The sequence below is a fragment of the Papio anubis genome, chromosome 1, assembly GCF_008728515.1.
Source record: "Papio anubis isolate 15944 chromosome 1, Panubis1.0, whole genome shotgun sequence".
In the NCBI taxonomy this organism is placed as follows: Eukaryota; Metazoa; Chordata; class Mammalia; order Primates; family Cercopithecidae; genus Papio; species Papio anubis.
Genome location: NC_044976.1, coordinates 178,690,880 through 178,713,794, shown reverse-complemented (window position 1 = coordinate 178,713,794; position 22,915 = coordinate 178,690,880). Strand labels below are relative to the sequence as shown.

Here is a 22,915-nt window from a genome sequence, read left to right as displayed (position 1 = left end):
GAAAAATGAATAGATAATTACAGTGCAGTTTGTCAAGGGACAGAAATAGACAAGGTAGATACAGAAGTTCTGAGCACATACAGGAGGCATGACTGAACCACACTGGCATGATGAAGGAAAGCTTCCCAGGACCACATGACAAATGTGAAAGGCAGCCCTCTAAGGAAAGAAAAGGGATGAAAGGTTAACAAGGCAGAGGAAATGCAATGCTTGAAGAAGGTTTTTGCATTTAGAAAATGCCAAATGGTCGAGCATGAGTGGAGCATTAAGTCGGCGAGAGGAGTGCAGTGAGAAGTGAGGTAGGAGAAAGAGGTGGGAGTGACTTTATGGATGTTTTTGTGTGTGTCTACAGGGATTGCATGGTATCCTATAGAATAGGAGTTCTGCATGGTGTTTGCAGAGAGGCTGGGGAAGGGAGCTGTGCCTACTAAGTACTCAGTACTGCACTGGAGGCTGGGAAATAAAGATGGAACATGGCCTTTGCCTTCCAAGAGCTCATGGTCTAGTACAATGTATAACATGTCAAAAAGCAAGCATAATACAGTAGGGTAATTGCTTTAGGGGTGGTGCATGTTCATGGGGTCTTGGAAAGTGCCCGATTCTGCCTGGAAGAATCAGGGAAACCTTCAGGAAGCGGCAGTGTGTGGGCCAATAATGGAAAGGTCCACAGGGCTTTTCCAGGGACAAAAGTCAGAGAAGAGCAACCCTTCTCTGTGAATATATGTGGGGATGCAGAAAGGCATAATATAGGGGAGAACTGGCAAGCAATATTTATGGCTGGAATACAGCATGCATAGGGAAGATGGGTAGATAACGTTTGCAAAGGCTGGAAAAGGACCCATCATGTTGGGCCTTGTATGTCACGTCAAGGAGCTTAGATCTTGTCCATGCTGGAAAGACGATGCAGAGCCATTGAGAGATTGTTAAGTCAAGTGTGATCATCAGGTGTGAAGGCTAGGTGCAAACACAGGCACCATATGGGTGATAGTTTGGGTAGGGCCCTTAACTGGACCATCAGAACACATTCACAGTGGCTCAATGGAGAGTAGTTAGGGGCCTAACCCAGGGCAGAGGTAATGGCAAAGCTCTCCTGCCTGGAATGCCCATTCCCACCTTCCAGGCTTGGTGAACTTACTCTTTGAGATTCAGCTTCCATGTTCTTCCTTTGTATTAGCCTTCTCAGAATCCCAGGTAAAGTTACAGTCACTTTGTGTTTCCATGGCACTCTGTGCATGCATTTGTTATAGCATTCATGGCATCTTATTATAACTGTGTGTCTACCCACCCGACTCCCCTGGCTGGATGGTGATCACCTCTCCCTGTTGTCTGTGTCCTCCAGCCTGACAGAGCTTCTAGCCCAAACCAAGTGCACAGTCAACTTTTGTTTAACAAATCAGTGAATGAAATGAAGGTGGGTAGGGTTGTTCCTGTATGAGATACTTCAGTAAAAAACAAAACAAAGTTTAGAAGAACAGCACAGGGGCTGGTGATATGTTACAGTGAGCCACTACGATGCCAAATTAAAAAGTATTAAATGTGGACAATGTAAAAGTGGAAACTGGTTTTTGAAAAAAGTAAGTAAAATGTGCTCAGATAACAAAGAAATGATTTTTTTAAAAAAGATGAATGGTTGCTCTTGAGAATCAGAACTTCTGGAACATGGAGATATTCCTAATACTAGCTTATGGGTGACCAGGAATAGAAAGTGGTGTCTGAGGACTTGGGATCAACATGGTTTCAGGTGACGTCACCCCTGGATCTGGACTTCCCACACTGGGATGCCCTCCATCACTTTCTCTGGGGTTTGCCCTCCCCATGGAGCGAGGAAGGTCCAAGTACATGCCTATGAAAAGGCGTCTCTCAGTCCTGTGCCCCCTTCTAAGCAGGACTGGGAAGGGGCTTAGGTGTTCCCATATCCTCAGGCATAGTTTATAACAGGTAGGTATGTGGTAAGAATCGGATTTTTAAAGCTTTTGATTTTAAATTATGCAGGTTAAATGAGCATCCAAGCAGTAATTGGAGCCCCCAGCTGAGTTACTTTGAATATCGAAGGTTACTGCGGAATCTCACAGCCCTCCGCATCCGAGCTACATATGGAGAATACAGTAAGTGGCTAAGAGAAATTAATTTCTCTCTTCTTAGGTTTTAGTTTAATTTGATTCAGCTCTCTAAAGTGGTGGCAGTCTCCAAACAAGTAGGTAAGTTATTTGATGATTCTGACCTAGAATAATTGATTCGATCTGAATTTTTATATTCTAGAAGCTTTTTTAGAAGAAATGTTTCTCTAAAAAGACGTCAGCACCCAGCACCAGTGAAGGGTGAATGACGCTACCTTGCTAAAAGGACCACTTAATTTTTATTAAAGCTGATTATCTGAGAAAGATAATCTACAATAAATGGACACATTTCCTTAGCTAGGAAATGGTACCTACAACACAGTCTTATTTCTTCCTTGAGCAGCTTTTCCTTTTGAGATTATACTCTATGCTACCCTGTTTGAGTCATCATGTATTCTATTAATTCCTTTGTTTTTTTTTTTTGAATTTCACATGTTGGGTCTTCCTAATCCCAACTGGAATTATTTAACAAGAGTTCCTTAAGCTTTTCTGCACTCACTCACATAAAAAGGAAGCGTGACTAGCATGCACCATTTCCATGTCACTGATGCAGCAAATAAAGTTGGGAGCAGAAACGTGTAACAATGTATTGACTCTTACTATATGCCAGGTAGATTATAATACATGCATTATCTAATTTAATTTTCACAACAGACACAGGAGATAAATACCACTGTTACTTCTTGTCTATAGTTGAGGAAACACAGTCATGGAGAGGCTAAGTGACTTGCCCAATTTACACAGCTAGTGAGGGTGGAGTCAGAGTTTAAGCCCTGGGTTTTCTGACCCCAGAGCCTGTGTGCTCAGTCACAGTGGGGGACTGCTATTCCTCTCTACATGGCATGATGTATGAACACCACCTGTCTTTGTTAGGGAGTTAAGAAAAATAAAATCCCAAGAAAGATCTGACTTGAGATCTTCACACTGTACCACTTGCAACTTCTAAACTGTTCTCTCAATTGCAGGTACTGGGTACATTGACAATGTGACCCTGATTTCAGCCCGACCCGTCTCTGGAGCCCCGGCACCCTGGGTTGAACAGTGTATATGTCCTGTTGGGTACAAGGGGCAATTCTGCCAGGATTGTGCTTCTGGCTACAAGAGAGATTCAGCGAAACTGGGGCCTTTTGGCACCTGTATTCCTTGTAACTGTCAAGGGGGAGGGGCCTGTGATCCAGACACAGGTGAGTGAAATGACACCTGGACCAGGTGGCTGGGGTGTTGTGTGGAGGAGAGAGAGCTGCGTAAGAAAGACCGTGGCTGAACTCACATCAGAGGTGGGAAAGGATTAAGGAGAGCTGAGCTGGAGTCAGGGAAGATGGCCATGGTGCCTTATTACACTCAATCCTATTCATTGTGGAAATGCCACAAGGTTGTGAGAAAGGTGCCAGGTTACAGGAAATGGTCGTCATGGTTCAGTGCTGAGTAGGGGAGTTGGTGTCAAGTTGCAAGAATTGTGTGGGGAGATCAAAGACAAGTCCGGGTCTAAATGAATGTGCAGACAAGTGGTGTCAGGCCACAGAGAACATGGGGAACAGTGTTAAGTTATGGATAGTAAAAGAAGTAGGTGTCTACTTTGGATAGGGGAGCGAGGGTGAGATTCGGGGCCTTGGTCGTGTGTAGATTTGGGTCTGTGGCAAGGGTGAATGCCAGTGCTCAGGCACTTTGACATTCTCCGCTCTGACCCATGTTGAAGGAAATGTATTGTCTGACCCTGCTCACTTCTCTGCCCCTCCACTCTTCACCTACTCCCAGGAGACTGTTATTCAGGGGATGAGAATCCTGACATTGAGTGTGCTGACTGCCCAATTGGTTTCTACAACGATCCGCACGACCCCCGCAGCTGCAAGCCCTGTCCCTGTCATAACGGGTTCAGCTGCTCAGTGATGCCAGAGACAGAGGAGGTGGTGTGCAATAACTGCCCTCCCGGGGTCACCGGTAAGGCTACGGGTCTGCTCCGCTACCTGCCTCCTCCTGTCCTGATGCCATGAATGTGTGCAAATAGCTTCTATTCTGAGGAATTTCTAGGAAATTGTAATGACTTCGGGTTCACCTAAATGTGCTCACTCTAAAGATAATGTCTTAAAGATAAGATATTGCGATGCCCAAGAGGTAAAGTGGATTAAGCAAGAGCAGAGTGCAATTATGGGGGAAAACACCTGAAGCTGTTTTGAGAGGTTTGTCATTAGAAGATGACATTTTCAGACCAAGCACATGGTTTGTTTCTTAATGAACTGAGATAAAGAGGGAAAACTTAGTGACCTCTTAAATGTCACATCCTTCTGCTGGTCAGTCTGAAAGAAGAATGGATTCTTCAGCAGCCGTTTTGGGGGTATTGCTCAAAACCTTACTACTTCTGTGGAGCTGCCTGCTTTTTCCCAGCCAGCTAGTTAAGCCTCCTAGTGGCGCTGCTGTGTTCTGCAACCTGCGGTGGGCATGGAGTGAAAGGACCAGCCCTGCCTTGCACACCTGCTCCTGAGGGCTTTGTTCGGGGGTCCCTGGAGAAGCACATTTCTCTGGTTCTTCTAGAGGGTGACTTGCAACTTTAGGTCTCTGCATCTGGTCTTCCTCCTGATGGATGTCGACCTAGGCTTGGTCATTTGTTCCTTCCCAGGTGCCCGCTGTGAGCTCTGTGCTGATGGCTACTTTGGGGACCCCTTTGGTGAACATGGCCCAGTGAGGCCTTGTCAGCCCTGTCAATGCAACAACAATGTGGACCCCAGTTCCTCTGGGAACTGTGACCAGCTGACAGGCAGGTGTCTGAAGTGTATCCACAACACAGCCGGCATCTACTGTGACCAGTGCAAAGCAGGCTACTTCGGGGACCCGTTGGCTCCCAATCCAGCAGAAAAGTGTCGAGGTAGGACTCCACCCCAGGCAGGCTGTGTCTGTGTGTGCCTGTGTACATATGCGCTTGCTTGCCATCTAAGCAGGGGCAATGGCAGTTCATATTGCGATGTTACTTTGGTTCTCTGACCAAATTGACCCGTGAGCACCTTGGGCCTTTCTTCATCTGTCAAAGGCCTTAAGACAGGTTTCCCCTGTAGCCAGGTCTGGAAGACAGAGCTAGGTTAAAGCTGGGTGGGAGAAGTGAAAAGGGTCAGGTTTACATTCCTACGCAGAAGGGGAGATAACACGGGGCCATATCCTATGCCCAATCCCAAGCAGCGAGGCAGGGAAGTGGCCGCCAAACCTGTTGTAGGAGAGTAATAAGTGACTCGAGAGTAAGCCTGAGCAAACTCAAGTGGGAAGGGGAGTGGGCTGTAAAGTAGTTTAAGAGACTCTCTCAGAAGTCAGCATAATTGATGTATAGAAAGGTAAGAGTCGAAAGTTCTCCTAACAAGACAGCTTCAAAGTAGCAGCTGTAGTGGAGCATTCCTGAGGCCTGCTGCACATCAAAGCATGAATGTGCAGACTGGTCCTCTTGCCCAGCTCTGCTTTCAAATCTTTGTACATCTTATATTCTAGAGGCAAGTTCAGTTCTAGAGGAGCTGGCCTGCCCCACAGACTCACCCCTCAGTCCCAGGCTGACCTTGGTGCCCAGAACTCAGGATTTTGTTCACCCTAACTTTGTTTATAAAGTCCAGAATGGGGCCAGGCATAGTGGCTCAAGCCTGTAGTCCCAGCACTTTGGGAGGCCGAGGCAAGTGGATCACCTGAGGTTGCGAGTTCAAGAGCAGCCTGGCTAACATGGTGAAACCCCATCTCTACTAAAAATACAAATATTAGCTGGATGTGGTGGTGGGTGCCTGGAATCCCAGCTACTCAGGAGGCTGAGGCACAAGAATCTCTTGAACCCGGGAGGCAGAGGTTGTAGTGAGCCGAGATCATGTCACTGTACTCCAGCCTGGGCAACAGCACAAGAGTCTGTCTCAAAAAACAACAACAACAACAAAAAGTCCAGAGCCACTCTGGACAACCAGGTTAGAAGACTCTTGGTTCCTCATGAAGACCCGGAGGTTTGCATGGAGCTCACAGCCTCCCACTCACACAAGAGTCTCCACTTTGAAGTGCTTGAGGACCTCTGCAACCTGAGGCTTCTACTTAGTGGTACAAATCCCTTGGGGAATTCTGGACCAGACCAGCCCAGACCCCAATCTCTGGGTTGGCTGTGATGTGCTAGAAAGCACCTCATGAGAGGAAAAGCCCATGTGACACCAGCAGGACTGAGTTCAAGTCCAGTTTTGTAACATACCTATTATATTGTGCTAATTATGCCAATTACTCCCTCTGAGCCTCAGTTTCCTCATATGTATGATTAATATTTAACTCAAAGTGGTGGATAAAAGAAAGCTCACTATACACACTATAATTCTAGTTATATATTCTAACTATATTCTGTCTTTAATTGTAGCTGTAATTCTAGGTTACTAACAGAAATTTCACGGGCTTTATACCACACATTTCTTCACTCAACTATCCTTTATCAAGCACATACCATGTACCCAGTGTGGACCTAGATACTGAGGCTATAATGGTGAATAAGTCATCCCAACTCTCGAAGAGTTTGTATGATAATAAGGAAGATATACAAATATGCATGCAAATAATGACAACACACGTAGATATGTAATCAGCGTTTTGTGCGCACTGAAGATAGAACAACCCAGAGAATCACTGTCACCCAGAGAATCACTGTAATCATCAAAGTGTCTCACCCACTATCATATCCTTAACTCTTATAACAGAACCTGGCTTAATCAATTTGATTGGATGAATAAAGGTATTACTTTCTTAACTGTATTTCCTACACCAGAGGCCGCAGAACAGAGGAAAGAACATTGGCCCTTCCTGAGCTCTCATTGTCACTTGCCATTTACTTGCCATGTAACGTCAGGCAAATTACTCAACTTCCTGAGCTCACATTCCTCATCTGCAAAATAGAGGGGGATGTCTACATCTGGCATGTAATGGGCCCAGAAGAAATGTTATTCACCTTGAAAGCAAAGCCAGAGTGCCTGCAGAATATCTAACAGGCTTTTAGTTTAACAGGGGGAGGAAAATGAGCACTGCCAGAAAGGCTATAATCTCCCCGCAGGCACACACACCAGGCAAACCTGCCGCGTGATTCCTAAGACCTATCTGTATTAAGAAGGTACATGGAGGCGTAGAAGGATTCTCTGCTGTTGGAGGCTTGATCTCCTTTCTTGTATCTTTGCTCTACCTCCAGTTTCTAGACTAGTTTGATGTGAATGCTCCATTTGTCTGTCTTTTGTCTCTAGCTTGCAACTGTAACCCCATGGGCTCAGAGCCTGTAGAATGTCGAAGTGATGGCACCTGTGTTTGTAAGCCAGGATTCGGTGGCCCCAGCTGTGAGCACGGAGCATTCAGCTGTCCAGCTTGCTATAATCAAGTGAAGATTCAGGTATGCGTTCTTCTCTTTACCACCCCTAACCCCACAGAATCAAATCCTTAAGTGTCCACTGGGTGGTTCTGTCACAGATCTAGGACCCTCCTAGTCTCCTGAGGATGGGAGTGTGATTACTATTTCTTTCTTTAAAAATTGCTGTATTAAAAAAATTCTGTATAGTGATAATACTTCAGGTTTATGTTCTTATATATACCATTTTCAAAACCTCTTTTGCAGATACTGTTTCATTTGGCACTAATGATAACTTAGTTGAGTTGAATGGAAAAGTATTCTGACCTCAGTTTTCATTGGTCAAATAAAGTCTCAAAATACTTGAAATTTTTCAAAGTGATATGGCTAGGTGGAACTCGGAATCCCGACCATGTCCCCTAACTGAGTTCAGGGCTCTTCCCACCATAATATGTCACTTTCCAGCTTGATTTTTCTTTTCAACAGATGTCTTTGTAAAACAAATGAAGAAAAACATAAACATAAAAGATATCAGGAGTCCAGAAAGTATCAAGGCTTCCCAAACAAGAATGGCCTCCAGAAATTTCTCATTTGAATTCCAGAGAAGAATGAACTTGATGTTCTTGTTAATTATTAACTATTTTTCTTCCTGGAGTGAGGATTGGGGAAGACAGAGGTCCAAACAGAACTCCAAATGTAGAACAAACTCAACTTGTTTTTTAAACTGATCTATTTAACAAGCCTTTTACGCATTTCCTTTGCGTCAGGCACTGTTCTCTTGTCTCTAGCTTGCAACTGCTTTCACTTTACAAATACTAACTGCATAGTAAAGCTTGAGCTTTACAGATGTTAACCCAGGTAGTCCAAATAATAACTTTAGAAGATACTATTCTTATTTTCATTATCCTAATTTTATAGATAAAGAAAGTGACTTGCCCAAGGTCATACAGCTAGTGAGTAGTGAGGCCAGGATTCAAACTCAAGGACTCTAGGCTCCAGGGTCTAAAATTTTAACCACTATGACATGCTAAGCGTTTCTGGACTTTTAGTATTATCCCCAGGGTACCTGGTATTGGACAATCCCTTGGGTACATGGTCTCCACCCTCTGTTCTGATCTTTCTTTTGTGGTTTCAGATGGATCAGTTTATGCAGCAGCTTCAGAGAATGGAGGCCCTGATTTCAAAGGCTCAGGGTGGTGATGGAGCAGTACTTGATACAGAGCTGGAAGGCAGGATGCAGCAGGCTGAGCAGGCCCTTCGGGACATTCTGAGAGATGCCCAGATTTCAGAAGGTGATGAAGGCCAAATTCCCTTCAGACAGAAGAGAATTCATAGTCCTAGAAGGAATGGCTACGTTAGGTCATAAAATCTTCTATGGTTATCAGTTCAGCAAATATCTCCAACCAGCCCTTGCAGGAGTGGAAGGACTGTCTGTGACATTCCCCCTGCAACTTGAATGATGGAGATAAAAGAATGGTTGCATGCATTTCTCTATTGTGTTTTTGTCATTTGGCCATAAGCCAGTCAACCCTCCGTTATGTTTGCTAACTCTATGCTGACCCAGAAAGTGCTCATGCTCCCTTTCCTTCTTTGCTTTCAGGTGCTAGCAGATCCCTTGGTCTCCAGTTGGCCAAGGTGAGAAGCCAAGAGAACAGCTACCGGAGCCGCCTGGATGACCTCAAGATGACTGTGGAAAGAGTTCGGGCCCTGGGAAGTCAGTACCAGAACCAAGTTCGGGATACTCACAGGCTCATCACTCAGATGCAGCTGAGCCTGGCAGAAAGCGAAGCTTCCTTGGGAAACACTGTAGGTTTCGCTGGGCTAGGGTATTGAGAATTACTGCTGTGTTGGGAGATCTACTTCTAGATCTCACTGACTCACTTTGTTTCTCAGTGGCTCACTTTCTGCTTCTGATCTACCTGACAGGTGGTTGGACTTCTTTTCCTTGCAACAGTCACATCTATTTATGTCTTTGGCCTTCTGCAGTTTCCTATTTTACTGAGTTATGTTCTTCTCCCTAGTTCATTTATTTCTAACTACATCCTCATCTTGGCCCTGCCTCACCTCCCTTCTGCCTATCTCCTAGCTTGTTAACTCCCAGAGGGCAGGATTTACTTTAGTTCATATTTACTTTCTCAGCCTACAGTACAGTGTATAGCTGTGGTAAATGTCTGGTGCATGAATGAATGGATGAATGAATGAATGAAAAGGAAGGAAGGAAAGAAAGAAGAAAGGAGGAAGGAAGGGACAGAGGGAAAGAAGGACAAAGGAAGAGAGGAAGGAAGGAAGGAAGGGAGGGAGGGAGGGAACCCAATAAAGACATGGTTTTGAAAATGGGAAAAAAATGCTGCCAATATGATTTTCTTAATGTAGTTTGTAATGTGGTAGGAGGGAGAGATTTGATTGAGCACTCTTCTATTTCTGAATGAAGAAGGCTATGGTGACAGTAATGTAAATGATGGGTGGGAGATGAATAGAGGAAGTGGAATGATAATCAGATACTATAATAAGGAAGTCACATTGAAAATAATGTGTATTGATTGTTTCCTTTATTACGAAAATGTTTGCTGTAGAAAATAAATAACAATTCTCTATGATCCCATTACTATCAAATAACTACTGTTAAAACTTGGAATATATTCTACTGGACTTTAAATTCATATAAAAATATGTACATGTATATATTTTTATTTTTAATTTTTTTGGCTCCCAGCAAGAAAAGAATTTTTGTTTTGTTTGTTTGTTGTTGTTTTGGGTTTTTTTAATGTATATATATTTTAATGCATCTATATCTATATACAGACTTTTTTGAACTTGGATTTCTTTGTTCTTGTCTATACATACTTTTTTTTTTTTTTTTGGAGATGGAGTTTTGCTCTTGTTGCCCAGGCTGGAGTACAATGGTGCGATCTTGGCTCACTGCAACCTTCACCTCCCAGGTTCAGGCGATTCTTCTGCCTCAGCCTCCCGAGTAGCTGGGATCACAGGCATCTGCCACCATGTCTGGCTAATTATTGCATTTTTAGTAGGAATGGGGTTTCACCATGTTGGTCAGGCTGATCTTGAACTCCTGACCTCAGGTGATTCACCCGCCCCGGTCTCCCAAAGTGCTGGGATTACAGGTATGAGCCACCACACCCAGCCTATACATACTTTTTAAAAATAGAATGATAATGGTGAATAGAGGCATGGTGTAAGTGTCAGCGTGTGGAACCCTGTGTGACTAATGACAAGTGGTTCTGACAGGACAGATGCTGCACCTGCTTAAGTTCCATGGCCAAGTGCAAATCCTTAACCGATTCGCCTTAACCGATTCTCCTTTTCCCACAGAACATTCCTGCCTCAGACCACTACGTGGGGCCAAATGGCTTTAAAAGTCTGGCTCAGGAGGCCACGAGATTAGCAGAAAGGTGAGCAGCATTAGAGGGCACCTCTGCTTCAAGCCGTCTCTGCCAGGTCAGACTTGAATAAGACGGTAGGGTATCAGGGACCCAAGCATGATATTTATTCTCTCCAGGCTCCTTTGCAGCCATTCCCTACCTTGAAACCAATTTTTAACCACTTGGCTTTTACTGCATGTAAGTGGCCACTGGGCAGGGTCATTTGGCAGGAGTTGGGGGTGAGGGTGTTTCTTTCCCACATTTCCCTATGACTCACAGTATGGCTGTGGTGTATGTCAGATGTGATTCCTCCGGCCACGTGAAATGAATCAGCCCTTGGAAGAGAAAGCTCTGCAGCTTTCAGGGACTCCCACACCAAGCCTGGGAACAAGTAGCAACGAGTTGTTTGTTAGCCTGTGGGGGCCAAGACTGGAGAGGGGGAACTTCCTCCTGAAAACCGGCTCTGCAGGGCCCCAGTGATAACATGCATCTCCCTTCATCCTTGACTCTGACTAGAAATCCTATGGTGTTTAAGAGGTTTGCTGGTAGGGGAGTGCTCAGCAGGGTGGCAGACTCTGTTAATCCCAAGTGGAATTCAGTCAGCGGAAGAGGGCTGATTTGTGTATTTGTAACATGAGCTGCCTCCTGAGTGCATTGATTTTTGGTTTTGTTTCTCTGGGTTTTTTTCAAAAAAGCACTTTTTAGAACCAGGAGGAACCAAAAGTATCCAGGGAAATTTTATAGACATGCTTTGTCCCCCTAGTGGTGGGTCCAGTTTAGAGCTGAAGCGAAAGTGAGTAGGGGTTGGATCCTGGGTGAAACAAGACCTAGAGGTTTCCTCCTGCAGCAAACAACTTACAGATGCAGTGTTTTATAACCTGAGACTGCTCCCACCCATCTCCACCCTCCACTCCGCTCCGGGCCTCCAGTGATTATGCCATAAACGGAAAAGATCACTACAAGGTCTATGACATGAGGCGAATTCTCCAAAACACCTTCTGCTTCTTGATAGCGCCTCTAATTCCATGTAATTTGGGTCAGTTCTGTAGGGTTTTTCTAAATCAAACCAGCTCCCATGCTCTTTGCCCTTCGTTTAACTGAACGACCTAAAGGAAGCCCTTTGCTTGAAAACTCTTATTCTTTTGTTTTTAATCCTTTCAGCCACGTTGAGTCGGCCAGTAACATGGAGCAACTGACAAAAGAAACTGAGGACTATTCCAAACAAGCCCTCTCACTGGTGCACAAGGCCCTGCGTGAAGGAGGCGGAAGCGGAAGCGGAAGCTTGGATGGCGCTGTGGTGCAGGGGGTTGTGGAAAAGTATGTTCCTACGGGTCCTCCCGTGGCTCATATACCTTAGATACTCCCAGGGCAAAATGCTAACTGTACTTGAGGGGCACCGTACTAGCTGTAAAAACATATTATTAATGAGAATAAGAGGGCCGAAAACATGGGAGTTTTACTTTGGGGAAAAGTAGATATTTTTAAGACTGGAAGAAAAAAAGGTTGGTTAGTCTAAATAAAATTTATGTTTTGATTGTGATTACAATACTTGGAGGTATGGTCACTCTCTGGTGTATGAAGGGTGTGAGTAAACCCATCTGATGGCATGGGGAGATATAAAAATACAGAAATATATTTCTGTTATCAAGAAGTGGGGAACTTGGGATTGAATTTTTCTGACCCAACCTATATAAATTAAAAGGCTTATGTTTAGTAGAGAGGGACACGTATCTGATAAATAATTTTATTTGGTTCTTCTGGTTATTCCAACTATATACTTTCAAGACAACAGGGTGAAATTTTGCTTTTATTAAGAAAAAAAGGGGGGCTGGGTGTGGTGGTTCACTCTTGTAGTCTCAGCTACTTAGGAGGCTGAATTGGGAGGATTGCTTGAGCGTGGGAGGATGAGGCTGCAGTGAGCTGTGATCATGCCACTGCACTCCAGCCTGGACAACAGAGTGAAACCCTGTCTCAAAAAAAAAAAAAAAAAAAAATTCTCAAAGTCCTCTTTTTGTTACTGCGCCCTTCCCACCCCACCCCCAATACCAGATTGGAGAAAACCAAGTCCCTGGCCCAGCAGTTGACAAGGGAGGCCACTCAAGCGGAAACTGAAGCAGATAGGTCTTATCAGCACAGTCTCCGCCTCCTGGATTCGGTGTCTCAGCTTCAGGGAGTCAATGATCAGACCTTTCAGGTGAGGGCATCTGGCCTGTGTGCTTGACATACAGGAGGGCCATAAATACTTTCTTCTCTGGGGGTGCCATAATATTGTTCAACCATTCAGTTTTTTCTCCATGTTGACCATTTCTGTTTTAGAGTGGGAAGAGTATTTAGCCTTCTTAATTATCCATTTCCTTGTTCTTAAACCCCAATCCTAGTCTCTGGAAAGGCTTTGACCCATACTAAACCTATTACTGGATAAAAGTTTTATGTATCTTCCTTAGTTCTGGGGACTGTTGAAATCTGTGGGAAATTTTTATAAAGTTTTTTGTTTACACTTGAGTCCAACCTATAGTATATCTCTATGTATAGCCACTCGGAGATGACTTGTTCTCAAAAGTTTTGCATTGTTTCTGCCATCAGTTCCCTTAACAATTCCAAACTTACTAGATTAAGAAAATTTTGTTTACTACCTACAGAAAAAAAAATTCACAATTCCCATAGATATATGTTCCCATGAATATATAAACTAATATGTAAAAATTTAAAAAATAAAAAAGAACAGACACAAAGCCTGTTTGACATTGAGGGGACCTGCTGCCTTACTTTCATGGGGCATACTGACTCATTTCTGTTAGGTTTGGGGCCTGGATGGCTAGTGACTATTTTCTTGGCTTCTTAAGGCTGTTGCTATTTTCAAACAATGGTGCCAGGTCCTAACAAAGCTGGTGTGGTAACTGGTAAGCAGAAGTCAGACTCCTTGGTTTCTTTGGGCTCACAGGTGGAAGAAGCAAAGAGGATCAAACAAAAAGCTGATTCACTCTCAAGCCTGGTGACCAGGCATATGGATGAGTTCAAACGTGCACAAAAGAATCTGGGAGACTGGAAAGAAGAAACACAGCAGCTCTTACAGAATGGAAAGAACGGGAGAGAAGTATTACTTTGTTAATTCATTAACTCAATAAACATGTATTGAATGCCTACCATATGAATACATATGGCAAGAAGAATAATCAAAAGCTCTCTGACCAGGCACGGTGGTTCATCCCTATAATCCCAGCACTTTTAGAGGCCAAGCCGGGAGGATCACTTGAACTCAGGAGTTTGAGACCAGCGTAGGCAGCATAGTGAGGCCCCTATCTCTACAAAAAATAAAAAATAAAAAAATAGCTGGGCATGATGACACATGCCTATAGTCCCAGCTACTTGAGAGGCTGAGGTGAGAGGATCGCTTGAGCTCAGGAATTCGAGTGAGCCACGATTACATCACTGTACTCCAGCCTGGGTGACAGAGCAAGACCTTGTTTCTGGAAAAATCAACAATGAAGGCACTGCTTATGGAAGAAGTAACAGTTGCAGAGATCTTGGTGTGATTAGCTCAGCTCCACCCAGTGAGTCAGCCCTCAAACCTAGGAATAGGACCTAGGCCTCTTGGGTCTAATTTTGGTCTAGCTCAGTCTACTACTTGACTTCAGGAAATATCTAGAGTTAAAATTATGATTTATAAAACCGTTCCTGTCCCTGATGGTGGACTAGAGTTTGACCATTCTCTATATGGAATGTGTCGTGGACTTATAAAGTTTGCTTTGTCCCAGATTGTAGAGGGGTTTGCTACAGCACCCCTAGACTCTGCAGTGAATCACAACAATCTGCTGTCATAAAATGTGTCAGAGTGATTTTGCCAGCAGGAATGTACTTCCTCTAATCTTGTTCTGTCTGCCTTTTTATAGAAATCAGATCAGCTGCTTTCCCGTGCCAATCTTGCTAAAAGCAGAGCACAAGAAGCACTAAGTATGGGCAATGCCACTTTTTATGAAGTTGAGAGCATTCTTAAAAACCTCAGAGGTTAGTACTTCATGGTTCAGGTCACTTGAGTATTTTAAGGGTATAGCCATGACTGATTTCCTTTGAATTCTCGTATATCTCTCAAAGTGGCAGGTATATTGGGATCTTTAGTAAATATCTTTCTAAATAAAATATTAATACATTAATATTTAATGTAGTAGTAATAATAGAGCTAGATGTCAGAAGCCTTGAGTTCTGATTTCTGCTGGGCCACCTGACCAGGCCAGACTAGCTGTGTGACCATAGGCAAGTCACGTAACCTTTCCAGAACCTAATATCTTCCTCTTTAGAGACAAGGTTAAACTATGTGATCTCTAAAGTCCCTCACAGATGCAACATACTACTACTGTACAGACATTTTTCCTTTTCCTCTGTAGTCTGGTTGGTTCCAGTATAGAACTGATATGTTTCTTTGTGGTGATAACAGAGCAACCTTTGTCACTGCATCTAGATCCCAGGAGATTTGGATTTGTGCCTTGCAGATTTCATTAAAACGTCAGGCTTCTTCAGTAAAGCACAAAAGAGAAACATTCCTAAAATTTTGAAATTTTTTTCATGGAAAGTACTTCTCTATCCATTCAAACGCAAACCCAATTCTTATCATTGGAGCTTAGGGCTTAAAGCTCTGGCTTGATGCTTTGGGCTTCGAAGATTCTACCTGCTTCTGATCCACTCTGCAGTTTCGATACTCTTGCAGCGCTGTGGAACTTGGGCTGATTTTCGGTTTCTCTAAGCAACAGAATAATTATAACCCCTCCAATGCATCTTTTAAGATGCTTTCTCTTAGATAAGAAAGTTAATTCCAGCTGCAACTTCCCACACCCTCACCTCCAGTCAGTAATAACACTCTTTCAGGAATTTTTCTTTACAACATCAGCCCCTTTCACTCATTTGTAAGTTTGCTTTCATCTTCATGGCAGTTTTTTCTTTTCTTCATTTCAGAGTTTGACCTGCAGGTGGACAACAGAAAAGCAGAAGCTGAAGAAGCCATGAAGAGACTCTCCTACATCAGCCAGAAGGTTTCAGATGCCAGTGACAAGACCCAGCAAGCAGAAAGAGCCCTGGGGAGTGCTGCTGCTGACGCACAGAGGGCAAAGAATGGGGCCAGGGAGGCCCTGGAGATCTCCAGTGAGATTGAACAGGTAAAAGAGAAATCAACATGTGTGTTGGTACCAGTAGCACCAAACACAAGGGTGGTGTGGAGGGAAAGAGAGCATTGAGCTTATTTTAACCTCTGAGGCTCAGAGCCCTGTTGTGGTCCATGGCAGCCCCAGATTAAAAGACTATGACAGCAAAGAGGCATGACAGAGAATGATGTGTTTTTGGTCCTCTGGGTTTTCCCAAATGGTTCCTAACTCTGTTCAACATTTGGTGAGCGTTGAGTTGAGAGGGAAGCAGTGTCTTGCCACTGACCTTCCTAGTCCCTAAAAACATACCCCCAAATTAGCTTGTTTGAGGCAAAGCTTGGCAAAGGGTGTGTTCCTAAGTCTGATTCTCTCATTATTCATCTAACTTACTCCATCAGGGCCTGGCTGCAGCTGTATTTTTTTCTACGGTTGTCTTTGGGATGCTTTTGTACCTCACCTCTATCTCTCCTTCCGTCCCTGGCTCCTTTTCTTCTCCCAGGAGATTGGGAGTCTGAACTTGGAAGCCAATGTGACAGCAGATGGAGCCTTGGCCATGGAAAAGGGACTGGCCTCTCTTAAGGGCGAGATGAGGGAAGTGGAAGGAGAGCTGGAAAGGAAGGAGCTGGAGTTTGACACGAATATGGATGCAGTACAGATGGTGAGTTCCTGTTGCTTTCAACAGGAGATCCCTTTCAACTTGCCAACATGGAAAATACCTTTTCAAAGCTGGTTTGTGCTTATTTGTCCGCAGGTGATTACAGAAGCCCAGAGGGTTGACACCAGAGCCAAGAACACTGGGGTTGCAATCCAAGACACACTCAACACATTGGATGGCCTCCTGTATCTGATGGGTATGTGAAGTACCCACATTCTCCAGGGCTTTGCTCCAGAACACTCACTATACCTAGCCCCAGTGAAGGGGAATCTCAGCTTTCCTTAAGAATATCAGTAAATGTGCTTTGTTTCCAGGCCCAGATACTTTGGGCAGGTTCCCTTACATTTACTGGACCCTGTTTTACCATTGCTAAGATGGGTCACTGAACACCTATTGCACTTGTGGGTAAAGGTCTGTGGGCCAAAGAACTGGGTGTATACAAGCAACTTCACAGAACATGAGACAGCTTGGGAATCCTGCTTAGGAGTCTGGCCTGGACCCTGAGAAGCCAGTGGACAGTTTTAAGCAGAGGAATAACATCACCACTGTATAAGATCCCTAGGGCAGCCAAGTGGAGAAAAGCTTGAAGGGGGGTTAGAGAGAAGGCAGGTTGAGACCACTTAAGATATTGTTGAAATAATTGAGGAGAGAAATGACAGGAGCCTGCTCTAAGGCAGTAGAATGGTGGCTGGGAAGATGTGAAGGAAGATTCTGCCAGTCTGTGAAGTCAAGAATCACTTGCCGGCCGGGTGTGGTGGCTCACACCTGTAATCCTAGCACTTTGGGAGACTGAAGTGGGTGGATCACCTGAGGTGAGGAGTTCAAGACCATCCTGGCCAACATGGTGAAAGCCTGTCTCTACTAAAAGTACAAAAATTAGCCAGATGTGGTCATGGGTGCCTGTAATCCCAGCTACTCGGGAGGCTGAGGCAGGAGAATGACTTGAACCCGGGAGGCAGAGGTTGCAGTGAGCCAAGATTGTACCACTGCACTCCAGCCTAGGGGACAGAGCAAGACTGTCTCAAAAAAAAAAAGGGAAAAAAAAAAAAAAAAAAAAGACTCACTTGCCAATTTTACATTTGTTCCTTCCCAAACCAAAGTTATACCTTGATGTAACCAGTGGGAGGAACTTGAGCTGCTCGGGTAAATAACCCAGAAGAAATGTGGTGAGAGTAGGCCTGTGAGATAATTTTAGGAAGATCTGATGGCATGGTGTGGAAGAAAATCAGATTTCCTTACAGAATCACTCCCAGAAGAAAACTTATTTTGGTTAAATTTCTGGATTTAGATAGAGCTGATATCAAACCCTTACTTGGACTGTTTTATCAAGCTTGGATTGCAGCAGATGTGGAACTAGGGATTCGTCACAGATTCCAGTAACATTTAGGAAAAGGTTTGGCTCTGCTATTCCAGTTCAGTAGAACACGTTTAAAACTAGATTTTTCTGTAGGGTGTCATCATCACCCTTAGAGACCAATATCATCTGTGTTGTCAGAGTCTTGGGTCTGCTTTGTGATCCAATGAGCCTACAACAGTAAAATGCCCTCAAAGGATTGAGAAGAAAAAAAAAAACAAACCAAAAACCTCCCCAATTGAAACTTTAGCAGGGTTGTTTAGTGTTCTTAAAAAAAAAAAGGCAATGAAACTAATGAGACCTGTAAAGAGAATACAAGAGAGTAGGGACAGCAGGGTAGATGGAAGCTATTAAACATTTACTATGTGTCAGGTACCATGCCAGATGTTTTCATGCTGTAATATCATTTGTCTTGTAAAAGTCCTCTATGGTGGGTTTTATCATTTTTATTATTTTATTTCATGAAGGACTGAACTGAGGCCTAGAGGTTAATAATGCCCCACAGGTCACATAGTAAATTGTAGAGGCAGGATCCAAACTGAGATATTTTTGCCTCCAATGCTTGTGTTCTTTTCTAGTAACTCGTGCCACCTTCCCATAGACAAGGTTATCTTGTTCCCAAGCTTACTTAACTTCCTCTGCATGTCAGAAAATCCTAAATTCCTAAATTCTCCCTGGCCCCAAGTGAAAGATCCATTTGGATCAACATTTTTGTTACAGTGTTGTTTCTACTCTGTGTGCTCTCTTAAGTCCTGGAGCAATAAGAGATTAATTGTTCTAGGTATAATAAACTCATGCAGTCAAATACTATCACTTCAGCTCAGATACGTGAGGCAACTTGACCTTGAGTTCGAATTGACCAAGGGCCACTCAAACCTATTTGAACTAAATGGGTCTGGCCAGGTGCCCTTCATACTGACGTTAGTTTTAAATGGTCTATGGGTAACACATACCTGAACGAATGTGATTTTATTTTAAATTGGAAATAAAATAACATCTAGTCAGATGACTGCTGTTTCAGGCCAGAATGATGTCTGACATCAATTTCTAGCAGCTGGAATCCATTCCCCAAATGGCAAAGCATACCTTGGCCTCTTTAACCCTGAAGCTCAGCCAGTTTCTAAAGGTCTTCTAATAGAAAACAGCAAGATATTTCTTAAGAGTGGTTTGGAAAGCATAATTTGGAGTTGATTCTAATCCTAGCAGTGACCTATGTTAGGCAAAGGGCTTGGATAGTGCTCAGTCCCCTATGACCTTCAGTCCTCTTTTTTTTTTTTTCTCAGAGCATTAACTACTGACCCTAACACGAAAGGAAAGCTCCAGACATCATGTTGCTGAACTAGATAGCTCAGAGTCTCGAATAGGGTTGTTCACAGTCCAGTAGCTAGGCTAGCCTTCTCAGAACTCTTTCTAGATGATTTCTAATTTAAAATAAGCTTTAAAATTCATGGTATACTATTTGCTATAGGCAAGTGGAAACAGGAATTAGTTATGGGTATAGAAAGGCACTCATGTTCAAGGAAATCTAACTACAGGTTTTCTATGTTAACTCATGTCTCATTCCTTGAAATAGACCAGCCTGTCAGTGTAGATGAAGAGGGGCTGATCTTATTGGAGCAGAAGCTTTCCCGAGCCAAGAACCAGATCAACAGCCAACTGCGGCCCATGATGTCAGAGCTGGAAGAGAGGGCACGTCGGCAGAGGGGCCACCTCCATTTGCTGGAGACAAGCATAGATGGGATTCTGGCTGATGTGAAGAACTTAGAGAACATTAGGGACAACCTGCCCCCAGGCTGCTACAATACCCCGGTTCTTGAGCAACAGTGAAGCTGCCATAAAGATTTCTCAACTGAGGTTCTTGGGATACAGATCTCAGGGCTCGGGACCATGTCATGTGGGTGGGTGGGATGGGAACATTTGAACATGTTTAATGAGTATGCTCGTCAACTGACCTGACCCCATTCTTGATCCCGTGGCCAGGTTGTTGTCTTATTGCACCATACTCTTTGCTTCCTGATGCTGGGCAATGAGGCAGATAGCACTGGGTGTGAGATTGACCAAGGATCTGGACCCCAAAGAATAGACTGGTTGGAAGGACAAACTGCACAGGCAGATGTTTGCCTCAGAATAGTCATAAATGGAGTCCTGGAATTTGGACAAGTGCTGTTGGGTTACAGTCAACCTATTCTTTGAGTAATGTGACTAAAGGAAAAAACTTTGACTTTGCCCAGGCATAAAATTATTCCTACTGTCAGAACAGAGTGCAACCCAGTCACACTGTGGCCAGTAAAATACTAATGCCTCATATTGTCCACTGCAAGCTTCTTGCTGATCAGAGTTCCTCCTACTTACCACCCAGCATGTGAACATGTTCTTCACTTTCAAGCTGGAGGAAGTGAGCAGTGTTGGAGTAAGCACCTGTAAGGCAGGCCCATTTGGAGCAATCGTGCTTGCTGGTGCCTGCCACCTTTAAGTTTTGGACCCGGGCATGACATCCTTTCTTTTAATAATGCCATGGCAACTTAGAGATTATTAAAGTGTTTCCTACCAGCAAAGCAAATGTTAGAAAGGCATTTATGTTTTCAGTTTAAGAGTGATAGAAAAGTGTGGCTTGGGCATTGAAAGAGGTAAAATTCTCTACATGTCTTAGTCATAATTCAATCCTACTTTTCAAACACCAAAAATGATAAGCATCAATGTATTTTATCTTATTTTCTCAATCTCCCCTCTCTTTCCTCCACCCATAACAAGAGAATGTTCCTAATCACACTTCGACTGGGTCACATCCATCCCTCCATTCATCCTTCCATCCATCCTTCCATCCATTACCTCCATCCATCCTTCCAACTTATATTTATTGAGTACCTACTGTGTGCCAGGGGCTGGTGGTACAGTGTTGACATAGTCTCTGCCCTCATAGAGTTGATTGTCTAGTGAGGAAGACAAGCATTTTTAAAAAATAAATTGAAACTTACAAACCTTGTTTGTCACAAGTGGTGTTTATTGCAATAACTGCTTGGTTTGCAACCTCTTTGCTCAACAGAACATATGTTGCAAGACCCTCCCATGGGGGCACTTGAGTTTTGGCAAAGCTGAGAGAGCTCTGGGTTGTGCACATTTCTTTGCATTCCAACTGTCACTCTGCGCCTTTCTACAACTGATTGCAACAGACTCTTGAGTCATGATAACTCCAGTGGGAATTGCTGGAGAAACCAGAGGCACTTCCATCTCGGCTGGGAAGACTATGGTGCTGCCTTGCTTCTGTATTTCCTTGGATTTTCCTGAAAGTGTTTTTCAATAAAGAACAATTGCTAGATGCCTGGGGTCAGTTTCTGATTTACTAAACTCTAAGCCTATCACGGTACCAAAGCAATGGAAATGAAAATGCCACAGACATGGCAATAGGTCCTAGAGTTAGCATCTTCAGTTCCCACTTCTGAGCATCTTACTTTGCTCTTTCCAACCATAAGGGATTGATGATGCTGTCAATGAGATTTTTATGAGGTTTAACTGATGCTGTCTCCTAAGCATAAAGCTTTATTTCTAGAACAACTCAAGCTGGGTGGAGGGGGGTGGTATAGTTAATATTCTTATCTTTTTCATCAGCTATAAAATGCAGGTTGTGGTGCATATGTCATGCTTTTTAAGAAGTTAAAGTGTACTAAATTAAGATCATGAATTGGCCATCTACATAAGCGACTGAGGAAAGAATCCTGCTTGTGTCCATTGACCCCCAAATTCTGATAGGTCTGGTCACTTTGCTTTACCTTCTGTGAAAATGAATTTGTAATCCTGTCTTGGCATACCCAATTACACATTCTACAGATCTCTTGCTATAATAAACAACCAGTGCCCAGACTCCACAGTCATTTCAGAGGCACTGCCATTTACAACATGTGACTTCTGAGGTTGCCTGGGGGATGGAGGGTTATGGCCATTCCAGCAGGTTGTCACCAGCTGATGGAAAGGGAAAAGAACATGGAGTAAGGAGACACAGGAAGGCCAAGCTTAGGAGGGCCTCACATGCCATGGTCCAAAACCCATGAAAACAATCACATCTACCCTGCAAAGGGGTCTGGAAGATGTAGTCCTTTGTTGGAAGCCACTTCTCAGTGACAATTCTACATTATGAAAGGAGAAAATGCATTGTCGGTGATTGGCTGTCTCTTCCAAGTGTAAGATTAGACAGTATGTGTTGTAGGAAACTTGGTGAGGGATCCCATTAGTTAATAACCATGATATGTGTAATCATATAAGGATTCCTCAATGGAATAGATTGTTTTAAAAGTCGTAAGAGGCTGGGCGCGGTGGCTCACGCCTGTAATTCCAGCACTTTTGGAGGCCGAGGCGGGCAGATCACGACATCAAGAGATTGAGACCATCCTGGCTAACACAGTGAAATCCCGTCTCTACCAAAAATGCAAAGTGCTTAGGACGTGGTGAGGCCTTGTAGTCCCAGCTACTTGGGAGGCTGAGTCAGGAGAATGGCGTGAACCTGGGAGGCAGAGCTTGCAGTGAGCCGAGATCGTGCCATTGCACTCAAGCCTGGGTGACAGAGCGAGACTCTGTCTCAAAAAAATTTGTAAAGCTGTCTGACTGTCTTCCCTGACAAATGGGAAATGATACCTGAGTAGAGATGGAGAATAGAAAAATGACTTATGGGACTTCCCTTGGTGTACAAATAATTCTCTCATTTCTAAGGACCTGAAAAGTTATCCGTAAGAAGAGAGAAGGGGATGTGGCTTCCCCAGCACCTAGACTCATGTTGTCAGTCCTTAACCTGACCCTGCCAAGATAAGGAAGCTTTCCTTCTGATTTTTCATCATTATTAGTAGTTCATAGTGAAAGCTTTCTTGAACTTCTCCTCTGAGAGTTTCTGGTTAATTATGCTGTTGGTAAGCTATTACACACGTCATCTACTTTAACTCTTAGGGACCTCTCTTTGGAGAGAGGGGTG

At 43.8% G+C, this 22,915-nt stretch overlaps 1 protein-coding gene across 1 annotated transcript in view; it reads left to right on the top strand.

Moving 5' to 3' along the window:
• Positions 1-21,274, top strand: part of LAMC2 (laminin subunit gamma 2) — a 67,647-nt gene extending 46,373 nt beyond the window's left edge. Inside the window, exons 10-25 of the mRNA XM_009191943.4 lie at positions 1,993-2,105; positions 3,083-3,301; positions 3,873-4,055; positions 4,732-4,977; positions 7,340-7,482; positions 8,573-8,729; positions 9,038-9,243; positions 10,768-10,847; positions 11,979-12,134; positions 12,867-13,011; positions 13,759-13,911; positions 14,708-14,822; positions 15,765-15,964; positions 16,449-16,607; positions 16,701-16,800; positions 19,532-21,274. Of these exons, the coding sequence (XP_009190207.2) occupies positions 1,993-2,105; positions 3,083-3,301; positions 3,873-4,055; positions 4,732-4,977; positions 7,340-7,482; positions 8,573-8,729; positions 9,038-9,243; positions 10,768-10,847; positions 11,979-12,134; positions 12,867-13,011; positions 13,759-13,911; positions 14,708-14,822; positions 15,765-15,964; positions 16,449-16,607; positions 16,701-16,800; positions 19,532-19,785 (2,629 nt within the window). The 3' untranslated portion in view covers positions 19,786-21,274. The remainder of the gene's footprint in view (positions 1-1,992; positions 2,106-3,082; positions 3,302-3,872; positions 4,056-4,731; positions 4,978-7,339; positions 7,483-8,572; positions 8,730-9,037; positions 9,244-10,767; positions 10,848-11,978; positions 12,135-12,866; positions 13,012-13,758; positions 13,912-14,707; positions 14,823-15,764; positions 15,965-16,448; positions 16,608-16,700; positions 16,801-19,531) is intronic.
• Positions 21,275-22,915: the final 1,641 nt, after the last annotated feature.